We start from the raw sequence: 27,611 nt of genomic DNA on the forward strand, positions 1-27,611 counted from the left end.
CAGGATGGTTTCATATTTATATATCTTGTTGCATTTTGTATCCTTCTACCCACTTGCATAAATCCAGAAAATATAGATGTTTATTTTTTTTCACACATTCTTTTGGAGGAAAGCACATCTAAAATTGTATTTCTGAATTAAAACTATTTTATCTTAATTATTAGTCAAATGTTCCATCCATAAGTAATTAAAATAAGTCCAGTATGTTTGTGCCTTCCAGGGTATTATTCTCTCATTTCCTCTGGCATTACTTTAATGGTTATCAGAATCATTCTTTTTTGGTGTTCTTTTATTGGAATAAGTAATTCAGGGCAAATCCGTCTCATTCTTCTCAGATACCCCTCCTCGATTCTCTCCGGAGGAAGATTAGGAACAGAGCCCCAAGGCCCGCCTCTGATTGCCACAAATGCTGTCCGTGACCTTTGGGCACGTTCGACTACCTGGGCCCCAAGGTCACTCCTTTTAGTTTCCAGAAATCTTGGCGCAGGCCAAGGCGACTGGCACGCTGAGCTGCAAAGCCCTCCCTCAATTGAAGAGCGTTTAGGAGAGTAGGGGTATGTTGAGCTCTAGCGGGGCTAGGGGCAGGCGGAGCTGGGGGAGCGAAAGCTGGGCGGGCAAAGCGCGGAGGAGGGGGGTGCACGCGCGCTTGGGGGAGGTCAGGGCTAGCGACGATTTCCCTGTTTTCACGAAGACTTCGTGTGTTAGACTGAGGGAATCGGGGTGCGTCTTGCCTGCCCCGCCTCTCTCGTTTCCAGAAACTTCAGCGCTGGGGACCGGGACGCAACGAACGGGGAAAAAAGTAGAACTCAGTTTGAAAAGCGGGTTCGAAGGCCCAGTCGCATCTGCCGGTCTGTTTGGCCTCCTGAACTGGGGGTGGGGTGGGGTTGTCGGGGGTGGGGTGGGGCTGGGGGTGGGCCAGGCGCCTCGCGCCGAGAATTCTGAGCCTGCGCAGTGGTATGTGGCGGAAGCGCGTGCGCGGTGACGTGGACGGGGGGAGGTGGTGCGCGCGCAGTCTCTTCAGCTGGCTGCACGGTGTGCGAGCGGAACGGAATAACCCGCCCCCAGCGGGATGTGAAGGACTCGGGGTGAGGTCTGCCGCGCCCAGCACGGTAACTCTTGGGCCTGGGTGGAGGGCATTTGTTTAGTACTGGCTTGATGGAGGCTTTCGAGAGTTCGAAGCTCCTGGGTTTTATTTGAGTCTTCCGAAGCACTCGGCGGCGAGAGCTTCGCGCGCCCTACCCAGGCCCGGCCTGACGCGGGGGCAGCCTTGGGTGCGCGCGCTTCCAGTCCCCCGACCGAGACTGCGCATGACACCTCTTGCGCGCCCCCGTTCCCACTTCCGGACTGCACTTCTGACGAACTGGAAAAATCGACGCCAAAGGGATCGGCCACGAGGCGGGCGGGGTGAGAAGCGCCTTAGGCGCGGCCCTGCCCTCGCGTGCGTGGGGTGCTGCGCGGCGTGGCACGGTCTGCGTGACGACACTCAGTAGAGTGTGAGTCTGTTGCGATTGTGGGCAACCCTTTGAACCACAAGTGCTCTAGGCTCCATCTACTTCGGGCGGCCGAATCGCTGAGAGGAGACGTTGGTAATCCTGTTTTCTCGCCGAAGCGGAGCTTTACTTTGACACCTGTGCACACATCTCTTCTTACCTGAAATGGCAGGAATGACTCTTTGAAGAGTAGCCAGTGTACAAAGAAGGGGCCGTCGGCTGCTAGCTGGTGAGGAAGGAAGCTACGTCTGAGCGGGAACCTTAGTAAACAAAGGGCTGATTGCTTGTAGGTGCTGATGAGAGAGGGCTGGGAAAACAGGTGGGGAGAGATGCTATTTTCGCTTTCCATCAGTGGGGGCAGTCTCAGGCTGCCGCAGCGTTTAAATGGACTTAAGAGGACAGAAATGGATCTTTTACCTGCCTCCCAACCCCCATCTCTAATGTGAAGGGGTGGGGTGTGAATAAGACCGCCCCCAACCCTTCCCCTGCTCTTCCTGTAGTAAGGACATCTCGGTTGTGCTTGCGAAGAGTCGGGAAAACAGGTGATTAATTATTGTGGTTGAAAGGTAGAAAAGTGCTGTGAGCTTTTTGCTAGGTTTCTCCTTTAGATTTTGGGATCTCTGCTTGCAGTAATTTTGGCGTGGTTCCCTCCATCCAGCACTTAAGTTGGTTGGGACAGGGTGAAGGGGGCGGAGAGGGGAGGCAGGAACCGAAATATCGACCCTTTGGAAGTGAAAGTGTAGGGAACAGCGTGTCAGGCCTGGTTTCCGTCGCCAGAGCCGACACGTGGATCTTGTAAGAACTTTCGAACCCACCCGAGCTGCATTCGCGCGTGTTGTGGCCGCATTTGCAGTGGCTTATGCAGCTCAGTCTTGTAGCTAACCCTGTAGCTTTATTCCTTGCTCCTGGGCACGACGCCGCTTCTGGGCTGCAGGGAAAGTGAATGGGGGCGGGGTGATGGCTCCTAGGATGGGGGCGGGATCAGGAGGGCTTTGAAGCGCTCTGTGGTCACCACGGTAACAGAACGCTGCACCGCTCCCGCGGAGCTAGCTTGCTGGTTCCGGCGGGCTGCACGTGACCCTCGGGGCTGTTCTTCCCCGGAAGAGCTTACTCTTCTGCGATCCTTCACGTGGTACCCAGCTAGTCAGACGTTGTCTGTGAGAATTACTGCAAGAGCTGGTCTTTAGTAGACGACCAGGCCTTTTCTTCCGTGGTGGATGACTTGCTTTTATTCCTTTTCCGGAGGATGGCATTCTACTTGGGCTACCAGCCATCACACGGCCGGGTGTTGTAGTCAAAGTATGCGAGGGACTTGAGCTACCTTACTAGTGGGTAAACATTTAGACTTTGATGAAACGGTGACCTGGGAGTTCCTACTTAACGATCACGAAGGAGGGTTAGCATCATATAAATAATTGCTCAGAAAAAAATTACATGAACTTGCTTTCTATTGGAGAGGGTGAATTTAATTAAGGTCTTAGTTTGTGGATAGCTCGCGCAGGCAGCAGAAACTTCTCTGGACAAGTTTTCTAGGAATAGGAATGAACTTTTCTAATTTAAAGCTTGTTTGTATTGAAACGGAACTGCAGCGATTTTGTGAAGCAGAATACAATTTAAGAAATTGTTTAGATTCCTCCAAAGTTTAATTAACAAATGATTCTTTTTGAAAACATGCTATGTTGATATTTTTTAAATCCTCTACTCTCGACATTCCAACTTATTGCTTCATAGCATCCTCCGGGAGTGCTTAACTTTTAGGAAACTACGGAGAAGCAGCAACTAATTATCAGTTTCAGTAAATTTACTTTATTATCACATCATTGAGTTTTGGAAGCTTAGTGAAAATTGCATAGTAGATTTAGAAACGGATAGCTCCTCAGAACTTTTAGTCCAACAAAAGATGTCTTATTGGTGTTATAGAGATACCAAGAAGCATTCATTTTTGTAATAACAAAATCAGTTTAAATAGTTCTTTCAAATTGCACACTAGATGAGAATATAAATCTCATTTGGTAATTAAGTTTTGGATTTTTGAAAGTCTAAGAATGAAATTCTGAATATTTGACAATTTGGATGTCAGAGTTTGATTAGTTGTATATTTTAAAATTTGAATAGAAGTTGGGGACTAGGAACTACTGTTGTTTGTTTTTGGTAGTTCTTTGCCAATGAATTTAGTGTTTATAGAATTTCCTTAAAGTCGATTTCCCAGAGTCCTGGAGGCTGTGTGTCAGATGTAGAACTGAAAATCCAGATCTTCTTGAACTTGGAGGCCATGCTGTCTCTGCTTATGATTTAGTCTTTGTAAAACTAAATTGAGAAAAACTAGATAAAAAACTGTTTGAAATTGTAACTTTTGTTTATTGAAATTGTAACTTTTTTTTCCAGTTCAAAATACTCCCTGAACAGACTTATCTTTTTGTTAATTATGTAACTATAATGACAACTGATAGGATGTATCATTTTAGGGTGTCACTTTGTTTTTCTACATATAAAATTCTAGTACTGAAATAATTCTTTGCATGCCTAATGGAATACTGACAATCCTGAAAATTTTGAATTGGTTATTGTTTATAGGTATACTAAGCCATTTGGTACTCAATGCCTAGCACATAGTTAATATTTATTGATTGACAACATACAAGCCCTGACAGCTAAATCATATTGCATCAACACAGTTTAATTTCATTTTTGTAGGTAACCCCTTTTGAAGAAACTCATATCAATTCAGAGAAATAACTATTGGAATGTACAGCCTAAGAATAGTATGGAGGCACTGAGGGGCTAAGTGATTTGAACTGAGTCACACAACATATATGTTATTGGAGGTGAGGCATGTGAATATATGTAATCCTTTTAAAATCATACATTTTGCCCATGTTCAGATATATCCCCAGTAGGGATATTGGTACCTTACTTTTGCTGTATTGACTTTCGGAACACTCTCTGTGAGGTTTCTGGATCCCCAGGTTAAAGCAAATAAACTCAAAATCTACAACCCTCCTGCTGTTTCATGATTTCTGCTTATATGGCTTAAACCCTTGGTTAAAGAATACTCAGATATGTATTTCAGAATAGTTACTTTTAGTTATATTTCCAGGGTCTCCTCCCCTTTATGTAGATATTTTTGAGTATGAAAGTAACAATATAAGCCCATTTTAGAATATATTTTTAATTGTAAAAATCTCCATTAAAATTTGTTTTAAAATGCCAGGTGGACTTATATTTATTAATTTCTCATAGGATAATGATCCTTATAGTATATTCTCTTGAGGAAAGAAATAAAATGTTACCTTTAAAAAAACAAACCACTAGTCACTATAAGTAGTTATTTTGATTAGGAAATACTGTAGCATTCTGATATTTTGATGTCTTTTTCTTTTCATGATATAGGTGGGGAAAGATAGCTGAATGAAAAGAGTAGTGGAGTTGAGTATCTGGTCATGAGTTCTTCCTTTGATGAGTAATACTTTGGTATGTCACTTAATCTTCTAAGACATAGGTTTCCTCATGTAAAATGAAGAGTTTGACATTAGATGGCTTCTCAAGTTTCTTTTACCTCCAAGATTATCTCGTGAATCTTATATTTTAATTTTTCACACATTATTTTTGTATATGCAAAAAGTTAATGAAAAATAAATATCCTGAAGTGGAAGAAATTTAAATGGCTAGGTATTAAGGAAATAATTAAATTATCTCCTGCTTTGTATATAATTCTGCATTGAATTTATGCTTTTATTGCATAAATATGTTGTCAATTAGATGATTATTATACTTTTTTCCCTATTAAAATTTAAGAGGCAAATTTTTATTTTCTTGGTTTTGAAAAAGAGTTGATTGCATATTGAGACTAAAAGTGAAATATGCCCTTTTGGCCAAATCTTTTTTGTAATATATAACTATAATTTTTGTAAACTAGATATCTGTACACTGAATTGTTATCCCTTAGATCAGAGGTGTCACGCTTTCAGTCTCAACAAAACTCCTGACCAGAATCAGATTAAAATGTAAGAAAGAAGTGGGCAGCTGGATAGCTTACTTGATTGAGAACCAGGTTTGGAGACTGGAGGTTCTTGGTTCAAATGTTGCTTCATACACTTCCTAGCTATATGACCCTGGGCAAGTCACTTCACCCCTATTGCCTAGGCCATACCACTCTATCTTCCTTGGAACTAATACTTGGTATTGATTCTAAGATGGAAGGTAAGGGTTTAAAAGGTTGTAATTGGGAAATATTTATAAAAAAATATTTATAAAATATATATATATATATATATAATATAAAATATAAAATAAAAATATTTATAAAAAAAAATAAAACAGTATAGGTAATGTAATTTATGGTTCTAAATTCATTCACAGCCTATAGAGATCTATTTCTATTTGAGTTTGATACCACTGACTTAGGTTATGACTTCATAGAAAATCCCCTTCCCCATTAGTATTAAATTGATACTGATTCCCATTATTTTTTATTCAGTTTTCTGTGTTTTGTTTCCCTCTCTCCCATAATAATACTCTATAAACAAGTATTATTATAGGAGAACTTTTCTTTTTTCATCTTGAGTCTTTCCTGAATTCTATTCCCTATAAGCAACTGCCTTTTGGACATATATCTATATCTATATATCTATATATTTTTTCTTTTTTAAAACCCTTATCTCCGGTCTTAGAATCCATACTGTGTATTGATTCTAAGGCAGAAGAACAGTAAGGGCTAGACAATGGGGGTTAAGTGGCTTGCCTGGGGTCACACAGCTAGGAAGTGTTTGAGGTCACATTTGAACCCAGAATCTCCCTTCCCTGGGCCTGACTCTCAATTTACTGAGCCACCCAGCTGCCTCCCTTTTGGATATTTTCAATGAGATGTCCCCTAGGCTCAGCATAGTCAGAATAGCCTTTCCTCCTCAAAATCTCTTTTCTATCTAACTTTCTTATTTCTGTCAAGGGTTCTTCACTCACCATATCCAGTCCAAGTTTTTTTGTTGATTGTACTATCATAATTTCTCTTGGCATCTATCCCTTTTTTTTCTCTCATGGCTACCATCCTAGTTCAAACATCACTTTATTCCTGTACTACCGAATTGATTTCCTAAGAGATCTCAAGTCTGTTCCTTTATCAGTCTATTCTCTACATAGCTACTAAGGTGACATTCCTAAAACAGGTCTGACTATAGTTGTTTGCTTACTTTAAAAAGCTCCAGCAGTCTTTTTTTACCTATAGTTTAGAATACTAACTCCTCTGTTTGGTATTGAAAATCTTCACAATCTGGAACTTGAGGCATGCAACTTCCTTGGAGATTTTCAATCAGATGCTAGGTGATCACTTGGATCACTTGCTGGCTTTCTTATAGTCAGGATTACTTTTTCGTTTCGTTTGAACTCTTTTGGTGTGGCTGTTGAGTTCCTTTCCAACTCATATTTTGTGTAATTCTATGATACTTTGCCTGGCTTAACACACATCACTCACTCTACATTTTAACCAAACTGGTCTGTGTGTTGTGCTAACTCTGTCTTCCCTTCATCTCTAATAATTGTTTCATTTCCTTGCCATTCTGTAACTGTCCCCATATGCATAATGTTGTCCTTCTTTATCTCTGCCTCTCAGAGTTCATAGCTTCCTTAAAAATTCAGCTAACATTTTTTTTTTCATCTCAAATGCCACATGCATGAAGCTCTCCCGAGGTATTTATCTCCATTCTCCAAAAGTTACCTTGTATTTATTTTTCATTATCTTACATTTGAATATGTTTTTCATCTTTGGAATCCAAGCTTTTAGAAGTTAGGTGTTGAATTTGCTTTTTGTATTTGATGTGGTTTTCTTAATATATGGCCTGCAGGAATTCTTAATTGCAGTTTCATGGTCTCCATTTCTCTTTTGAGTTTGACACCACTGTTCTAGGCAGCTCACTTGAGACTATAAATTGCAGAGAAGATGCCTTGGTAGGAGTTTGCTCTTCTGGGAGTGCTCTATAATAGTGAAATTACAGGTGTCTAATCTCTCTCCTTTACATAAAATAATGATAATTTTAAAAAAGAATTAAAAAAAGAGGCACAGTTTTAGGAAAGGTAAGAAGCAACATGACATCTTTTAACACAGGAAGCCAGTAAGCAAAGAGATGAGAGAGGGAGATTAGGCAAGGGGGACAGGCAGAGAAAATGCCCAAGGGGGAGAGATGGAGTGTCTTGTTTGTGGAAAAGGAGATCAGTGCCATTGGACGGAAGACTATCTCTTCGGGAGTAAGATAGAAAAAGACTGGAAAGGTAGGAGGGAGCTACATTGTGAAGAACCCTAAACAGGATTTTGTATAAATCAAGGCCATGGGTAGCCTCTGGAGTTGGCTGAGTAAGGGGTTGGGGTGACATGGGTAGGCCTTGTGCTTTAGATAAATCACTTTGGTGGCTGAATGAAGGATAGATTGGAGTGGGGAGAGACTTGAGGGAGATAGACCCACCAAGTTGACCAACCTCATTGAACTGATAGTGATGATCAGAGGAAAGTGATGAATTTAAGAGATGCTAAAAAGGTGAAATTGGCAGGCCTTAGTAGCAGCTTAAATATGAAAGATGAGGAGTTAAAGATGACTCCTAAATTGTGAGCCTGAGGAACTGGTAAAGTTCCTACTACAGTAATAGGGAAAGTATGAAGGGGAGAGTTTAGAGGGAGACTTTAAGCAGAGAGATGATAATTGATCCTTGGTGAGCGGATGAGATCATAAATGAAGTAGTTTAGAGAGAAGATAACTGGGCCCAGGACGGAACCCTGTGGAACACCTACAGTTAGAGAATGCATGATCTGGATGAGAATCTAGCAAAGACAACTTGCGAGAGAGTGGTCAGGTAGGGAGGAAGAGAGCCAGAAGGCAGTGGTGCACTAAAAACCTAGAGAAATGAGTTTCAAGAAGGAGAGGGTGTCAACAACTGAAAAAAGTTCATTGAATTTGGCAAGAAGGAAATTATAACTTTGGAGAGAACAGTTTTGGGAGTCTTTCACAGTTGGTCATCATACAATATTGCTGTAATGCTTATTTTGTTCTACATCAGTTCACAACCCTATCAACAATGCATTAGTGTGCCAATTTTGCCACATCCCTTGTAACATTTATCACTTTCCTTTATTGTCATATTGACCTATGTCATATGACTTATGATAAGTATGAGGTGGTACCTCAGGGTTTTAATTTGCATTTTTGTAATCAAGATGATATAGAATATTATTTCATGTTATTATTGATAGTTTTGATTGCATCTGAAAATTACTTCTTCATATATACTTTGACCATTTGTCAATTGGGGAATGACTTGCATTCTTACAAATTTGACATTGTTCTTTATAAATTTGAGAAATTAGATCTTTATCAGATGAATTTGTTATAAAATTTTTTTTCTTAGTTTGTTATTTCCCATCTAATCTTGGTGACATTGGTTTTGTTTGTACAAAAGCATTTAAATTTAATATAATCAAAATTCTTCATTTTACATCTTAGAATGCTATCTTTTGGTTGTAAATTTGTTCCTTCTCCATAGATCTGCCATGTAAACTATCATCTGTTTCCCTAATTTACTTTTATGTTATCACTGTGTATTTATTTTGACCCTCTCTTGGCATAGGGTATGAGATATTGATCTATTATAATCTAGTTTCTGTCATAATGTTTCCCAGTTTTCCCAGCTGTTTTTGTTTAATAGTGAGTTCTTATCCCCAAAGCTGGAGTCTTTAGGTTTATCAAACACTAGGTTACTGAGGTTATTTACTCTGTATATCATCTATCTAATCGATTCCATTGATCCATCATTCTGTTTTTTAGCCAGTACCAGACTGTTTTGATGATTGGTCCTATGCTAGGCAGACTTCTTCACATTTTTTCCCCATTAATTCCCTTGATATTCTTGATCATTTTTTCCATACATACAGGTGAATTTAGTTATTTTTTCCAGCTTTATAAAATAATTTTTAATAGTTTGGTATAGCACTGAATAAGTAAATTACTTTAGGTAAACTGTCATTTTTAGTATATTAGCTCTGTCTACCCATGAGCAATGAATATCTTTCCAATTGTTTAGATCTGACTATTTGTGGAAAATGTTTTGTAGTCATGATCATATAATTCCTGTGTTTGTCATGGCAGTTAGATTCCCAGGTATTTTATATTACCTAGATATAATATTTTTATTCAAAGATATTTTATTTTTTCAATTACATGTAATAATTTTCAGCTTATATTTTCCAAAATTATAAGATCCAAACCATTCCCTCCTCCCACTCAGCAATTTGATCTAGGCTATATATGTATCATCATGCAAAATATACTTCCATTGTTGTAAGAGCAAACTCCTACAAAACCAAAACTTCAAAATAATTTAACAAAACCTATAAATAAACTAATACAAAATATAGTATTTGATCTGCATCTGACTAGCAGTTCTATAGAGGTTTTAAATGGAATTTCTCTTTCTACCTTTTGCTGCTGAACTTTTTGGTTGGTAATATATAGACATTGTTGGCAATATATAGAAATTTGTAACCCACAACTTTGCTAAAATTATTAATTATTTCAACTAGTTTTTTAGTTGGTTCTTTAGGATTCTCTAAGTATACTATTGTATGACCTGCAAAAAGTAATAATTTATTTTTCTTATTGCCTACTTTCTTCAATTTCTTTTTCTTTTCTTATTCCTAAGGCTAGCATTTCTAGTACAAAATTAAATAATAGTGGTCATAATGGACACCCTTGCTTCCCTGATCTTACTTATTACTATTATTCTACTGCATATGATACTTGATTTGATGATAGTTTTAGGTAGAAATTACTTATCATTTTAAGGAAGGGCCCATTTATTCCTATGCTTCCTAGTTGTATTTTGTCAAGGATTTTTTTCTATATCAATAAATCATGGGATTCCTATTAGTTTGGTTATTGATATCAATTATGCTAATCGTTTTCCTAATATTAAACCAAACCTGGTATAAATAAATAAAAAATAATACTAAATAATAAACAAAATCCCTGGTATAAATCTCACTTGGTCATAGTGATCTTCATGATATATTGCTGTAGTCTCCTTGCTGATATTTTATTTAAAATTTTTGCATTGATATTCATTTAGGAACCTGGTCTAATTTTCTCTCTCTGTTTTTGCTTTTTGTGGCTTAGTACTATCTATATGTCATAAAAAAGAATTTAATAGGATTCCTTTTCTGCCTATTTTGTCCAATAGTTTGTATTATAGTATTGGGATTAATTGTTTTTCAAATGTTTGAAAGAATTCAATTGTGATTCCATCTGGCCCTGGGGATTTTTTCTTAGGGAGTTCAATGATGGTGTATTCAAATTCTTTTTATGAGATGTGATTATTTTAGTATTCTATTTCCTCTTTTGTTAATCTGGGCAATTTATGTTTTTGTAAATATTCAACCATTTTATTTAAATTGTCATTTATTGGCTTATAATTGGGCAAAATTGCTTCAGTTTTCTCTTCAATGGTGAATTGTGTTCATTTTTGATACTGACATTTGATTTTCTTTCTTTTTTAAATAAAATTAGCCAATGCTGTTTTTAGTCTCATTTATTAGTTTAATGATCCTTTCAATTTTATTAATTTTTTCCTTTGATTTTTAAAATTTCTAATTTAGTCCTTTAATTGGAGATTTTAAATTTGTTCTTTTTCTAGTTTTTTTAGTTGCATGCCAGATTTGTTGATCTGTTTTAAAATTTATTTTATTGATTTAAGCATTTAGAAATATACATTTTCCCCTAAGCACTGTTTTGGCTCTATAACATTTTCCTGATTGTTTATTCACTCCACATTAGTTCATAAGAGTCTCCTCATACTTCTAAATTCTTACTGTACATTTTTGATAGCATAACAGTATTCAAGTTTGTTTAGTCCTTTCTTTTCTTCGTTGCCAGCCTTTCAGTACCATAAAATGCTATTATGAATATTTTTGACTTTTTCTACCTTGACCTGCTTAAGGGGGGGACATATCTAGCATTGGGGTGTCTTTTTCAGAAAGTATGAACATTTTAGTAATAGAATGGCTATTATAATTTTGTAGCAATGGAGACATATAGTGAAAGAATTAATATATCTCTTAGAATACATTATCCATGTCATTTAAAAAATTTCATTTGTCATATCCATGTAATTTTTAAAGTAAGTTATAATCTGTACAATCTATTTTTAAAGAGACTTCATTTATATTTGTTTTGTTTTCAGGATGGTGAGAACACAGGACTGGCTGTTTTGACTGAGTGTTGTCTACATTTAGTTCAAGAGAAAAATTATTACTAAAGTTACTATGGAGCAACAGCAGGTTACATTGGGTAATCAAGATGGTGGGACTGTATCAGGAACAGCACCTGCCTTTTTTGTCATCTTGAAACAGCAGCAAGGGAGTGGTAAAACTGATCAAGGCATTTTAGTAGCAAACCGGGATGCCTGTGCTCTAGCCAGCAGTGTGTCATCACCAGTAAAAACTAAAGTCAAGACATGCCTTCCAGCTGATTGTACATCAGGGGGCATCACTGTTACCCTGGATAACAACAGCATGTGGAATGAGTTCTATCATCGAAGCACAGAAATGATTCTGACGAAGCAAGGAAGACGCATGTTTCCTTACTGTCGTTATTGGATAACTGGCTTGAATTCAAATTTGAAATACCTTCTTGTAATGGACATCACTCCTGTGGACAACCACCGCTATAAATGGAATGGCCGCTGGTGGGAGCCCAGTGGTAAGGCAGAACCTCATGTCTTGGGGAGGGTATTCATTCATCCAGAATCTCCTTCCACAGGACATTACTGGATGCACCAGCCAGTGTCTTTCTATAAACTGAAACTTACCAACAACACACTGGATCCTGAAGGACACATTATCTTACACTCTATGCATCGTTACCTGCCTCGGCTTCATGTGGTACCTGCAGAAAAGAATTCAGATTTTGTACGGTTAACTGGCCCTGGTGTCCGTACCTTTACCTTCCCACAGACTGAATTCTTTGCAGTGACAGCTTATCAGAACATCCAAATTACCCAGTTAAAAATAGATTACAACCCATTTGCCAAAGGGTTTCGGGATGATGGATTGAACAGCAAACCTCAACGAGATGTGAGACAAAAGAACAGTTCAGACCAGGAAGGGAGTAGTGTTCCCAGTTCTCCTGGTTATCGGGGCCATCTTACTGAAAGTGACGGATCAGAGATACAGCAAAGTGTCCCAGATCCTGAACTGAGTGGTCATGAACCATCAGAGGTGGACTTGGAAAAGGCATCCTTTAATGCAGAACGAGATTTCCTTGGTTTTCTAGATTCTGGTTTGACTCCTGATGAGATTCCACAATTAAAGCAGGAAGCTTCTGAAAGGTATGACAGTGTATTTCTGTTTTTGTAGTGATGAGGCTGGGAATTGAGGGGATTTTATTATAGAGGCATTATGGAATGAAGATTATGGACACTTGGTAAGTATTAAAACACACACTTAAACTATACAGAAGTGATTGATAAACAATGACCATTTCTCATATCTTTCATGTAATGAACTTTTTTCCTTTATGTAGGCTAATTGAATTTAAACATTTCCCTTGGCTTTTTATCTCCCTTCCTTTTGGGGGGAAACTGATAATGTGTTATCAATATAGAGAGCTCCCAATGAAGAACTCTTTCAATTAATGAAGATTGACACTTGGCTCTTCAACTCAGTCTTAGATAGTTACTATTATGTTTTAAGACAAATGTCAAAACTTGGGGCAGCAAGTCCTGGCACTAGCAACTCAACCAAATTAAAATGTAATTGGGACATGTTTAACAACTTAAATAAAAATACAGTACAGTATAGGTAAGGTTAAGTTGTGATAGGGCTTTGTTTCTATTTGAGTTTGGCGTCAGTGCTCTGAGAGGTTAAGTGATTTGTCCAGGGTCACAGAACTAGTTATATGTGTATTAGAGGCAGAGTGGACTTAACCTCAGATCTTACCATATTGCAGACTGATTACACAAATGTTTGTCTCTAGACTTAGTCACTAAAACATGTCTTATTCAAGTGTTTTTGATATATTTGTGTTTGTTATGTTTTGGATTTCAAACATTTGCAGCTGAACATGGATAGATTACAATGGAAGCTAAAATGGGGTTCTCAGTTTAATTGTAAGTAGGGTGGAGCTAAGATGGTGATTTAGTAGCAGCAAAAACTGAAACCGCTCTGACCATCCTTCCAAATCATTGTAAGGACCAGTGTGCTTTCATCCAAATGGTAAAAAATGTTAACTGAGCTTTTCGGTATGCTATTGGTGACCACTTTCCAGTTTAAAAGTAGAAATTACTCCTTATTTTCTTCTGAGCAGTGTGTGCTCAGAAACTTAAAACCTTGTAAATGTTCTTTAATTAGCATTATTGGACGAGTATGGATGACATGATTCTTTTGGAGTTCTTTTTTAGATTTGCACAGACACTTAATAAATTGAGATATCTCAACCCCATCTCCATCTTGAAGATTTTCACAGACTATTTAAGACTTTATTGATCATGCAACCAAGGTCAGAATATAAGGTTAATTAGCTCTCTCCTCCAATTACCAATTGTACTGTTTGTGAATTGTCCATACCCTAAATTGCTTTAATCTTCTTCTTTACTTTTGGTCATTAGTACCTCCACTGAGGCTTAGAGAAAGGAGGATAGGCAACACCAAAATAAATTATGGTTCTTTTTTCCTTTCTTTTGGCCCTTTAATTCTGGTTAATTGATTTGTTGAGATGAATGAAACTGGCAGTGAAAATGAGACTTGTAGATTATCTTGGGATCTTACATGTCCTCATCTGAATTGATAAAATAATTAACAATATAGCATGAACTCCTTCAATTGCTTTCATCTCTTACTGTAGTGTGTGCTGATGTTTCAACATGTTTTCCAAGCACTTTTCTTCAGTTTAGGACAGAGGAACATCTTGCCTGAAAATTAACTCTTCTCTTTCTATCTCATTCTAAAAAGATTTTAGAATTTCAATCTGAAAGATGTTTTAGAAATCACATCGTAACCAACTCCTTACTTTGTAGATGACAAAACTAATGTCTAGACATAAGAGAGTTTTCCTGGGTAGTAAATAGAGCCAGGATTTGATCCAATATCCTCCTAACTCCAAATCTAGTGTTCTTTTTCCTTTATCACTAATAGAATTAATTAATTCTTTTTTTTAACATCAGTTTCTTTTTCTGTAGGGTCCTTCTCTTCAAATTTATGCTGGTGTCTATTTTCTTGAAAACAAAAATCTTAATTTCATAGTTTTTTATTGATGAGTTTTGCTTTTACATGAGCCACTTTAAACTTTTTTTTCCCTTTAGTTAACTAAAATCTGATCCTCCCCCATTGGAAAAGAAAGAAAAACAATCCTTATAACAAATATGTATAATGAAGTAAAACAGCTTCCCAAATTGGCTTTATTCAATAAATATATCTCAGTCTGCACTCATGAATACATTATCTTTCTGCCAGGAGGTAGATAGCATGCTTTATTATATTTGGTCATTGAGTTGATCAGAGTTTCCAAGTCTTTCAGAGTTATCTTTACAATATTTTTATTATATAAATTGTTGTCCTAGTTGTTCTGACTTCACTGTCATTTCATACAAGTCTTCCATAGGTTTTATAAAAATTGTCCCTTTAATCAGAGGCTTTAAATTAGAAGGCTGAATCAGCCCAGAAAACTCCTGAATGCTCTCTGAAACCAATGTAATTGGGAAATTTTTTTTAGAAAACAAAACAAAACAGTATAAATAATGTTAATTCGTGATTTCTAAGTCAACATGAGCCCTCAGGAATCCGATTTTATTTGCCTTTGACACCACTGTTCTTCATTTTCTACATCACTTATATCTCTATTCTCAAACCTACTTTTCAATTGAGACTTTTTTTTTTTACTAAGGGACACAGCAACTGTCTGATATTAATGTGTGCAGAGTTCTGAATTCATATTCCTCTCTTTCCTCACTTTTGGGTCCAAGATTGATCATTCTATGTTAAAGAGTATTTTTCTGGTTTTGTTATGTTTCTGCTTGAATATTATATCACATTTTTAGAAAATTCTTTTTATAGTAGTAATGTAGATGTAAGAGCACCAGATTCTAAATCATAGGATCTAGATTTGTGTATTGTCTATGTGACCCTGACAAGGCAGTCTCTCTGGGCTTCAGTTTTCTCATTTTCAGGTCCTTTCTGAACAAAACTCTGATCTTCCTTGGGCTTCATGCAGTGCTGTAAGGTATTGGATTGATGAAATTTTTTCTTTCCTCAAAAAGTCAATTAAGGTCTGGTCTGTTAAATGAAGTATGTTTCCTTATTTTTTTTCTTTCTCATTCATTTTGATTATTAGTGTTTTCCTTCTTTAAAATACCCATGTATGTGTTGTAGTCTCCCAGTGGAAGTAAGCTTTTCTTGAGGGCAGGGTTTGGTTAGTTGTTCTTAGTAGGTTAAGTTTGTAGTAAAATGTCTTGCCATATAGCTTAATAAATGTCTAGTTGAATTGAATTAGCATTTGAAATAGGCAAGTGGGGCGACAGTGGTTTTGGAAGTTAGATTATCTGGGATTGCAAAGTAAGTGGGAAATGAGGAAAGTATAGATTTTTTCCCTAGGAGTTTTGTTGTGAAATGAAGAAATAGCAGAATCAAGAGTATGAGAGACCTGGGCATGATTATAGGCAGTAGAGGAGGAACTTACTAGATAGGGAGAGATTGAAGATGAGAAGGGATAGTTGAAAGAGCAAATTTCCAATGGATTTGTTATCCAGGGAACAAATAGGAGTGTCAGTTTTGTCAAGAAGAGCCAACTCTTCTATAGATGCTGGAGTGAAGAAGAAAATTTGGGATGATGAGGGAGAAGGGAACCCAGTATTATTGGCATGGATTTTTTTTCCCCAGTCATGTAACACAGGGTTAAGAGATGTGAAAAAGTAATAGTGAAAGGATCTCAAAGAGAGGAGAAGACTTAGAATAGTTATTTGAGGAGTGTGATGGTCTATGAAGATATAAAAGGATTTCTGTACAGTAGTGAATGCTTTATAGTAGAGCCAATTGATATGTATTGACTTTTTCTAGCAGTGTTCACACAGGAAATATTAGGAGAGAAGGAAGGAAAAAACCTCCATAGTATTCAACACACAATCACAAAGTAAGCTAGCACAGTATTGCAGAGTGAATGATTAACAAATTATTTTTCATTTATTGGAAGTACATGCTGAGGGACAGCTAGGTGGTGCGTTGGATAGAGTGCTGGGCACGGAATCAAGAAGACCCAAGTTTAAATCCAGCCTCAGCCTCTTACTAGCTGTGTGACCCTGGGCAATTTACTTAATCCTATTTGCCTCAAAAAAGGAAGGAAGGAAGGAAAAAAGAAAAAGAAATACAGACAGTACATGCTGGAGACTATTTACTTTGGTAAGTTAAGTTTTTTACTGGGTGTGTTGAATGCTGTAGAGAGGTTCATTCTTTTAAACATTTAGACTTCAATATAAAATTAAGAGCGTTAGAAAGGTATATAAGAAAAAGGAGTCTAGGATGGGAAAGAAGCAAAGATTCCAAATTATTAGGAGTATGTTTGTAACTTCCTGCTATTTAGAGCTTAATACTTCCCATAAAGATATTTTTATTGACTTTTACATAATATTACACATGCCCTTTTCCCCCTGATCTTTTCTGACCACCTTAAGTTTGTGTATAACAAATTAGTTGCTATTATTTTTAACTAAATGGTTGTAGTCATGTGTATTGTTTTTGTTCTGCTCTTTATTATTATATACTTAATAACCACCAACAACAAAAACTGTTAACTTATGAATAAAAAAGACATGCAAAACCACAAACCCCACATTGTTTGCAATTTGTTTAAAATATGTAAATTATATGTGGATACTAATAAAAATATCCTGTGCTTTTGAGTTCCCTTTGGATTTATTTCACTTGGTTACTTTTTTCCTTTTGATTTTTTGAAAATGTAATCACATTATGTAGTATTTGTATTCTCTTTTCTTTTCAACTCTTTAATTCCTAATATTTGTCATTTAAATAACATTACATTCAAATATTACAATCTGTTTAGCCATTTCTCCCATTCATTGCTTTTGTATTATTTCCACGTGTTTTAACTGGAATTTTAACATAAAACTTCCATGAATATCTTCATACCCATATACCTGCCTGAAAGATAGTAATAGATTTAAGCATGAACATACAAATAATTCAAACAGTTTCTGGTGGCACAACAATGGCTTTAGAGAGCATAAATACTTTGTACAAGTCTCATCTTAATGCTTATTATACCATAGAGGTAATCCTGCATCACTGAGGGGTTTTGGCACTGGAACAAAAGTTCCACTGGGTATGACCAATTTGGAAAGACTTGTTTTGGAAAGAGTATGGTCCCTGCAACAGTTATGTGTGCTACCTAAGAACCAATCTAGCAAAATATAGTCCTGGTGTCACGTTAATGAAGAACCAAAAGGGCTAAATAAATGGTGATAGGAACATGGAGAAACAGGCCTAATATATTACATCAGTAGAGAAGCTGTGAATTAAAAAAAAAAAAAAGAAATCAACATGGAAATATACATTAACAACTGTAAATATGTTCATGCTCATTGGTCTAGAGATCCCATTACCATGGTTAGGCCTTATGGGCATTATTGAGAGATTAAAAAGCTGTCTATGTATGAAAATATTCATTGTTCTGCTCTTTTTACCCTGCATCACTTCATATAACTTCCAATATTTGAATTTTTGTGTTTTATTTCTTTTGGTACTTTTGTGTTTGATTGTCTGATATTTATATGTCATATGTAAACAATAGATTTTCCCCAGTTGATGAGCCTCATTTGTTTACAGGTTTTTATCCTTATAATAGATTTTTTTTCCCCTTTCCATATTGTCTTTGGGGTATAGTCTCAGCAGTGAGACAATTGTATCAAAAGGTAACACACATTTTCTGTAATTTAGTTGTAAATTACATTACCAGCAATTTAAGAGTGTTTTTGTTTTAAAAACAGTGACAGGATTGATTTCGTCATCTTTCATTATCTTTTCCAATTTGATGAGTTTGGTAGTTGTCTGCATTTCTGTAGCTATTAGAGATTTTGAACTTTTTTTTTTATGTGATTGCTAATTGGTTTTATTTTTTTGAGAACTACCTGTTCATATATTTGCCACTAATATATTGTAAAATGACTTTTACTGTTATAAATTTGCCAATCCCTTCTACATGTTGGATGATCTAGAAGTGTTTTGGTATTATGTTTCCTTCAATTTTGGTTCCTTATTTTGGATACATTGGTTTATATTTTGGAAAATATTTTATTATAATGCCATCTATCTTAATTTCAAGATCTCTTGCTCCCCCCACCCCCACTTGAGAAAGGCTATAATAATCATTTGTTCCATTTCTGAATTTCTTCACATAAAGCATATATAATAGAATTTATTCTGCAAATTTTCCTCTTGAGGAATGGGACTATTTTATTTTTTGTCTGTGGTTTGCACAAAGGTGTTCATTAAATGATTATTGGGTTCAGCCTTCCTAACATACAGTGTCACTCTTTTAAAAATTTGTCAATTTTTAATAAGATATACATTTCAAAAAGTTATATTTTATGAGTCCCATCAAGTGTCAGTGATAAATATAAAATTAATTTTGCCCCTTTGAATCAGAATTACTAGTTCACTGTTTATTCTCTATAAATCTTTTATATTTGTCATTAGGAGACTGAGTGTTTTATGGCTAAGTTCTTGGATTTTGTTTCTTGTGAATTTCTGAAGCTTTAATTAATGTTATTCCTCTTCCATTTGTTAAAAATACTTTCTCTACCTATATCCATATAGTAAAGAGAATTCTTATTCATTCATTTTTGTAATAGATAAGCTTTAGAAGGTCCTTTCCTACTCTAGAATTCTGAGAATCTCTGAAATGAAAACCTTTTACTTGATCCGGGGCAGGTGCTGCCATCCAGGTCCCAATTCTTGATCTTTCCAATTATTAGAATTATAAATACAGCTTCCTTTAAACTTGGTGCAATCCATTGGTTTATAAAATAGGGTTTTAGATTCATACTTAACTATAATATGTATTCAGCATTTGAAAAATAGTTGAACTTTATAGAAAATTAAAGAGGAGGTGCATGAGTTGGAGAGAAAAATTGGGTTTTATATTCCTAAGAAGCATTACAAAGCCCATCTTTTTAAACTAAGTAAAAGATTATTTTAGGACTTTTTTTTTGAAACCTTTACCTTCCATCTTGGAGTCATTGACTCCAAGGCAGAAGAATGGTAAGGGCTAGGCAATGGGGGTTAAGTGACTTGCCCAGGTCACACAGCTAGGAAGTGTCTGAGGCCCGATTTGAACCTAGGACCTCCCATCTCTAAGCCTGGCTCTCAATCCACTGAGTCACCCAGCTACCTCTATTTTAGGACATTTTTAACAAGTTAATAAAATATTCCTTATTTGGATCAGGAGAATATAATGGGAGCTGTTATTAACACTTAAAGTTCTTTTTACTCTTTACTAGTTCTAACAGAGCCCACTTTTAATTGACATTTGTAGGATTCTTATCATTGTTACAAATTTCTGAGAAAGGTGCAGATTAGAAATACATTTGTGGTAGGTTCTGACTTTTAATATGTGCTATCCTAAGACCAGTTTGGTAAGTTAGGCAGTCACTTGAAAAAATCTAATTTCAGTGGTACTATTTTAGTATGAAACTTCTAATCTTTATGTAACTAAGAGGAGTGCAATATCTGTTGTCCATAGAGTCACGAAGAGTAGGCAGACTGAATGAACAGCAGTAACAACATAGAATCATCATGATTCACAAATCTAGAAAAAAGAATTGGACTTCAAGTTAGAGGCCCATGGCCTTCATTCTGTAGTTTTAGCTTTTGATTATGAGAAAACCTCTTTGCCTTTTTAATCCTTAATTTTTCTCCTCTGCAAAATGGGGGTGTTATGTGTACTCTTACATTGGTCTCATGTTGTAAGAAAATATTTGTGTGTGTGTATATATATATATAAATCACATATGAATGTGAATAAGCTATTGTGACATGAAATAATAATAGCTAGGATTTACATAATGCTTTAAAGTTTGCAAAATGTTTTACGTAAATTATATCATTTGATCCTCAAAACAATCCTCTCTGAAGGACGTGCTTTTACTTATATTTCGTTCCTGAAGAAATAGGAGCAAATGGGTTGTGACTTATTCAGAATCTGATTAGTATGTTATTCTCTTGAGACCAAATATGCTAATTTCTCATAATAATATCCTCAAATTTATTTGATACTTCTGATCTGCTAATTTTGATTTATATTGAAAGATGTAATTACTTAAACATGCTGTCTGTGACACTTTTATGTAGCATTATGCATTTACCTTTAATGTAGAAAATTAATTGGCATGTTTAAAGGCCCTTTCTGATGTTTGCCATTGTTTGTTAGATGATTTTAAATTAGATCAGTCATAAGTCTTCCAATTTAGAGACCAATTAAAACATCATTAAGAAAATTATATGAGCCTATCAGGAATCTATTTTTCTATTTTTAAGGTGCAAGAAACCTGATTCATTTAAAAAACTTTATTCTTCAATGAATATTATATGGTTCCTAGAACTATTATAGGATATTATTGTTGACTTAAATATGTCATGGAACCTTGATTACAGTTTTTACATATTCTTTCAAGAATGCATGTGATAAAGTTATTTTGTCTTTAGCAATATCTTGAGGTTTTTTCCTTTTATGTTGTTGGTATAGAATTACAGCTTTTTTCCCCCCTTTCCCCTTTAGTCCTATTGCCAGCAGCTTTGAAGACAACTCTCATGTAACATCACCATTAAATCCAAATGAAAACTTTAATGTGGTCATTAAAGAAGAACCTCTAGATGAATATGATTATGAACTTGGCATGTGCCCTGAGGGAGTTACAGTAAAGCAGGAAGACACTGATGAAGAAACTGATGTGTATTCAAACAGTGATGATGAACCCATACTGGAGAAACAGTTGAGGAGGCATGGAGAAATAGATGATCCAGAAGTTGACCATTCTGCCAAACGGCCACTCAGTAGCCCATCAGGTGTTGCTAAAGCCAAAATGTTAAAATTGGACAGTGGCAAAATGCCAGTAGTATATCTAGAACCCTGTGCTGTAACTAAAAGTACAATAAAGATCTCCGAGTTACCTGAAAATTTGTTTTCTCAGAGTCGCAAAGAGAAATCTCCTGTATTGACTGAATTAGACTATTTGCCTGCATACATGGAGAATTCCAGGAAATCCAGCTTTTGTTTGCCTAGAGAAATCGAGAAAGAACTTAGGAAACAGCCCTTAGAACTCAGAGCACCACAGAAATACTCTTCTCTTAAAGAATCTGAATGGAAATATCCTGATTTGGATGACATTAGCATGTCAAAAACACTTAGCAATGATCCTAAAAGCTTAGATGGAGATTTTTTTTCAGAAAAAGATGACCTGGGTAGAAAGAGAACAACCATATTAAAAATTACAGGGGCTCCAAAATCCTCTAGTGCTACTCAGAATATCACTTCAAGTGTTCCAGGAAAAAGAGGAAGGCCCAGAAAATTTAAACTCTCCAAGGCAGGGAGACCACCTAAAAGTACAGGAAAATCTGTAACAGCCAACAAAACTACCCCAGTGGGATCTGGGAACACCCTTCCAGATGTGAAGCCTGATCTTGAAGATGTAGATGGTGTCCTTTTTGTTTCCTTTGCATCAAAGGTAAGTTTTTTAATTTGAGCATTCTTTTAGGTCATATGGGAAGAATTCTAATAATTTGCTTTAACTCTATAGTGGTAATAATGTACCTAGGAATTATAGTTCTTATCACTGCAACCATTGGATACTTCTCAAGTATACATGTTAAAAACATTAACACCTATTACATCTGGCTTGGAAATTTTGTTATAAAACCTTCAAAGATAAATTCTTTTTAATCAATGTGTGTGATATGAATACTATTTAATTTATTGGCATTAAATCTCTATAGAGACTTACAAAAACTGTACTATAATTCAGTGTTCATAAAGGTAGTAAGGCCATTCATCCTTTGAGGACCAAAGATTTTTCTCTTTAATCAAAGTAACTCTCTTTAACTGATGTATAGAGTTGATTTTTCACAGTAGTGTATCCAAAGGGATCTTGCCCATGATTTTCTTCTCTGAATCCTCCTCTTGGGCCCCTCATTATCTTTCTGATTATCAGTAACATCCATGAAAGCAGAGTTGAACACTGATACTGAATTTCATTCCCGTTTTTTTCATGTTACCCACTCCATCATGTTGAAATGGCTACCACAGTATGGATTCCAATTTCATTTGGTCCCAAGAAATGGAAAGATTTAAAAAATATGTATTTATAATAGTATTATGGCACAATCATAAGTCAGTTAATTATGAGTTTGATATTATATGTTATCAACCTACTTTAATTTTAAATTCTTAATGTTGATTTGAAATAATTCATATTTAGGAAGCTCTGGACATTCACACAGTTGATAGAACAGTTGATGAACCCACCAGTCTTCAGGATTCTGCCACAAGTGATTCAGGTATTCTATATAGCATAAAAACCAGAAGAATTGAAATAATTTGGCTCTGGAAGTACATAGATATTTAGATAATGAATATTTATTAAGTGCCTGCTATTTGGCAAGGACTGTGCTAAGCACTTAAAAGAACCATTCCATTTTTTTTTAAACCCTTACCTTCTGTCTTGGAGTCAATACTGTGTATTGGCTCCAAGGCAGAAGAGTGGTAAGGGCTAGGCAATGGGGGTCAAGTGACTTGCCCAGGGTCACACAGCTGAGAAGTGTCTGAGGCCAGATTTGAACCTAGGACCTCCCGTCTCCAGGCCTGACTCTCAATCCACTGAGCCACTCAGCTGCCCCCCATTCCATTTTATTTTTAGAATAACTCAGGGAGGTGGGTGCTATTATTATTATTCCCATTTTACAGATAAGGGAATTGAAGCAGATAGCAGTTAAGGGACTTTCCCTGTTTTATGGCTAGTTTGGGGTGGGATTTGAATGGGAGCCAGACTCTAAATTCAGGCATCTAATTAAACAATGTAGAATTTACTTTATTGCATAATATGTATTTATGGAGCATCTTCCCAGCTCTAAGGACCTAGTAGGTCATGATTATCATTTTAATAAAAATTATCCCAGATTCTACTCTGTCCACTCAGAACATTTCTTTGCTTAGATCTAGGGTTTGAGTCTTGCCTAGTGAGCTAAGTACAGGTCCACTGATGTACTATTTTCAGAGGATTAGTTTAGTTAAGTTTGAAGAAGTTTTGTAACTAGTTTGGCTTGCATTATTTGTCTGCTGCAACCTCAAGTGAATCAACTTGGCTGTAGTGAGATTGTAATGTCAGTTGACTGACAGTATCATAATATTTGAAATTTTGATGTATAGAATTTTACTCTCTTCTCAACTTTCTGAGTAGGTCATAGAGCAAGGATTTGTCAGCTGGAACAGGAGTTGTTAGAAGATTTGAAGTCCTTGAGGCACAAACAAGTGATCCATCCTGGTCTTCAAGAAGGTGAGTGGGGAATGGTTTTTACTATAGTTCTGAAAAAAAGTCTTCTGTGAGGTAGATAAAATAATAATCTTCTCTTTCATAAAATTCTTCCTCCTTTTTTAGTTTGTTAAATAGTGAAATTTGTTAATTTCTTATAGAAACAACTTTTGGTTTTGCTTATCCTTTTTCTTACGTCTCCTAGCTTTTTATTTTGTTTCATTCTATGTTCAGTTTATTATATTGGTCTTTTTCTTTTTCATTAATATGAGCATTTAAGGTTATGCATTTTCCTCTGTTAGTTTAGTGAAAAGCTGGAAAATTATATCCAGTAGGACCTTGTTTTTACCCAATCAACATGAATTCAGGTATATGCAATTGGTTGATGGAATTAAAGGCAGAAAAATATGTAAAACAAAACATTTTAATTATATGCTAGATCTGAGCCATTTTCTCAAGCAGAATAAAGTCTTCTAGCAGTTAAACTAATTACTCATTTTTGCTCTGAGAAGTGTTAATGTGTGATTACATTGTTTTGATCCCAGTATTAGCTCTTATACCACCAGTCTTTGTTAAGAATTCTTGTTTCTGGGGACAGCTTAGATGGCTCAGTGGATTGAAGGCCAGGTCTAGAGATGGGAGGTCCTAAATTCAAATCTGACCCCAGATACTTCCTAGCTGTGTGACCCTGGGCAAGTCACTTAACCCCCATTATATAGTCCTTATTGCTTTTTTGCTTTGGAACCAACACACAGTATTGATTCTAATATGAAAGGTAAAGATTTAAAAAAAAGTTTTCTTTTTTCTAACAAGTCATGTACATGTCAGAGCAGTGCTCTTTGTTTTTTTTTAATGTGATTTAATTATTAGTAATGGCCCTGAAGTACAACAGTAGTGTTCCTGGTTGCTCTGTTAAAAGTGTAAGAAAAGGGGTAAAATTCCTAGCTATGTTTGTATAAGGAATACTTATTAAATAATGGAGTTTGCTATTATACATAATTTTTAACTTCGATTAAGGTTCTTAGAATGCATTGGTTGAATAAAATCTCTTACTATATTGTATTTACATTTTTATTATTAGAAATTGTGAATAAGATTTTTGTCTCTTAATAGATTTTCTAACTAGATTTTGTCTCTAACATTTCAGTGAAAGGTTTGACCTGAGACTGGATATAGAATTTGACTTTTGAAAATGTCAGTATAAATATACAAACAAAATGTCAGCATATTTCTTGTTGATCATTATGTTTGAATATTAGCATTGAAACTTAACTCTGTGACCATGAACAAATTACTTATCCATTTTCAACCTCAGTTTCCTTATCTCTTTGCTGGTAATATTTGCTCTAGCAGCTAGATGACATGGTGGATAGAGTGCCAAACCAGGAGTCAAAATACTTGAGTTCAAATGTGAGACTGATACTTACTGATTGTGTAGCTAATCACAAACCTTAGTTTGTCTTAGTTTTTTCATCTGTAAAATGGAGATAATAATAGCACCTACCTTCCAGGATAGTTGTGAAGTTCAAATGAAATAATAACTAATTGTAAAGTGCTTAGTACAGTGCCTAAAATATGTTAGCTATCATCATTGCCTGTGCCAGGTGAGTTCAAAATCCTCCACCACGAGGTCTTTGAAGATTAGAGGCTTTCTCTAAGAGGATAGTGTTTGGAAGGTAAAGGAGAGAAAAATCAGCCTAAACTCCCAGAGATCTCAGAGAAGGGCCTCACCTGAACTAGGTTTCTAGGCTTCCTCCAGGATGGTATCAAGGAAAACTCACCACTAAACCCGGACAATAGCAGCCGCTATGCCAAGATGCCGACATGCTCAGCAAGCTGCCACCAGCCACCTCTCCGCCCTCAAAAAGGCCGGAGAGAGGAAGTGACACAAAATATATAGATAGTTTTATATCACTTCCCTGCGTCTCACATGTACCAGTGATATCTTAGGCTTGACTTAGGACAGCCCAGGGGTCTGTCAATTGTTTCTGATTTGTTATTTGCTAGCACATGTCTATCATTGGCCATCCTCCTAGATACTTAATCCTTAAGTATGGGTGTAGACATTCCTGATTTTATTAGATTAAGTAGGGTGGTGTAATCTAAAGTTCATAATTTCCTGATTTTTGTTAGACTAAGTAGGGTGGAGTAAGCTAAAGTTCACAATCCCCCCTGATGATGATTGGGATACTAGTCTCCCCAATTAATCACTAAACATAATCATTCTGCACCTTCAAATTTTCTAACTGCAGGCGCAGACATAATTTCACCTTCTAAGAGGAAATTACAATAGTTAGATAGAAGACGGAAATAAAAGAAAAACAGACAGCAAAACCAATGTTTGCTGGGTGCATTGACAAAAACCAATTAGGGGGAAGTCCCCTTTTGGCATAGGAGTATACATTCAAATAAACGTTCAATCAAACCAGTTCAATCAACCACACCCAAAGTTCGTTCTGGATCTTCTTGATTGTTACAAGGGAATCACTTTAAAAGACTGATATATATTAATTTAAGGTCGCCAAGGAATCAGCTATGTAATTCCTAAATGAAAAACTCAAGTCAGCCGTCAGCTTTTTTTGGAGTTTAATTACAATAGGAGTAAGAAAGGAATTAGAGATATATAGAGAGAGAGAAAGGGGAGAGAAGGGAATAGGGCTTAAATACCCCTTCTGTTTAGGCTGGGCCAAAAGGCCCAAGCCCTTAGTTAGCTGGGGCAAAGAAAAGAGATCAGTCCCTATTACTCACGTGTCCAAAATGGAGAAACAGTCTCAGAGGCCCCCACCTTCAGCTTCCTTCAGAGCAAGCTTCCTCAGAGCCCAGGAACCACACCGGCCAAAAACTCAATCCTCTCCTCAGTCTCCAGACCCTCCTATCTTTAAGGACACCATCCAAGTTGCCTCCCCTCAGTCCTCACATCTACCAATCACTCTTCATCAATTTCCCTGTCAATGGAGGCTCTCGCTTAACCCAGGACCGCCCAGAGGTTTCTGGCTTTTGCACATGTCTGTTGAAGGTCATATTTTCAAATGATTAAATCTATACTCCTTTGCTACAGCCCTTTCTAAATCCTGTTAACTTGAGTATGGTAGAGATTGGAATAATTAAATTTTGATCTAGGCTGCAGCCCTTACTCAATCCTATTAGGACTGAATAGGGTGGAGATTTATTCCAAGTATCTCCATTGTATCAATTCTAAATCAATCAAGACTCAAAGAAATTCCTGTTCTATGCTTAAGCATAGGTCAAAGTCCTTTCCATTGTTCAGCAAAGGGTTTCTGTCCTAAAGTAATCTTAAGAAGGGAAGAGAAGGAACCTCCCATGCCAATGGAGTTCCCATTCCAATAGACTATCAGTAAGAAATTTTCCAAGTATGAAATATCCCAATGGTGAAATTTTCAACAATTATAAGTCTAAGGAAATTTGAGGTTTACATGATGTAGTGTAGGTTTTCTGGCATCTTTCTGCAACAGTTCATTCTCTGGATTAAAGAGTTAGCAAGCTTCTTCCTTGAAGATCCTTTCTCGAACAAAATTTCAAAATCTTGGATTTTTATTAAAA

General features: G+C 36.3%; 1 protein-coding gene and 1 long non-coding RNA gene across 11 annotated transcripts in view; one reads left to right on the plus strand and one right to left on the minus strand.

Moving 5' to 3' along the window:
• Positions 1-206: 206 nt before the first annotated feature.
• On the minus strand, positions 207-2,492 carry LOC130456286 (uncharacterized). The gene is made up of 2 exons (XR_008914905.1): positions 2,306-2,492; positions 207-1,650 (listed from the first exon to the last, which is right to left on the minus strand). It is a non-coding gene; the product is annotated as an uncharacterized LOC130456286 (long non-coding RNA).
• The window catches only part of MGA (MAX dimerization protein MGA), a 94,298-nt gene continuing 67,663 nt past the window's right edge, over positions 977-27,611 (plus strand). For 6 of the 10 annotated variants that reach the window (XM_056810300.1, XM_056810302.1, XM_056810303.1 and 3 more), the window contains exons 1-5: positions 1,582-1,719; positions 11,706-12,851; positions 21,305-22,250; positions 23,001-23,079; positions 23,979-24,074. In XM_056810300.1, coding sequence (XP_056666278.1) covers positions 11,788-12,851; positions 21,305-22,250; positions 23,001-23,079; positions 23,979-24,074 — 2,185 coding nt within the window. In that variant the 5' untranslated portion in view covers positions 1,582-1,719; positions 11,706-11,787. Of the gene's footprint in view, positions 1,110-1,581; positions 1,720-2,510; positions 2,819-4,184; positions 4,316-4,880; positions 4,962-11,705; positions 12,852-21,304; positions 22,251-23,000; positions 23,080-23,978; positions 24,075-27,611 lie in introns of those variants that run through there. The other 4 variants (XM_056810297.1, XM_056810301.1, XM_056810298.1 and 1 more) reach the window with 3 other exon arrangements.

The sequence above is a fragment of the Monodelphis domestica genome, chromosome 1 (assembly GCF_027887165.1).
Source record: "Monodelphis domestica isolate mMonDom1 chromosome 1, mMonDom1.pri, whole genome shotgun sequence".
In the NCBI taxonomy this organism is placed as follows: Eukaryota; Metazoa; Chordata; class Mammalia; order Didelphimorphia; family Didelphidae; genus Monodelphis; species Monodelphis domestica.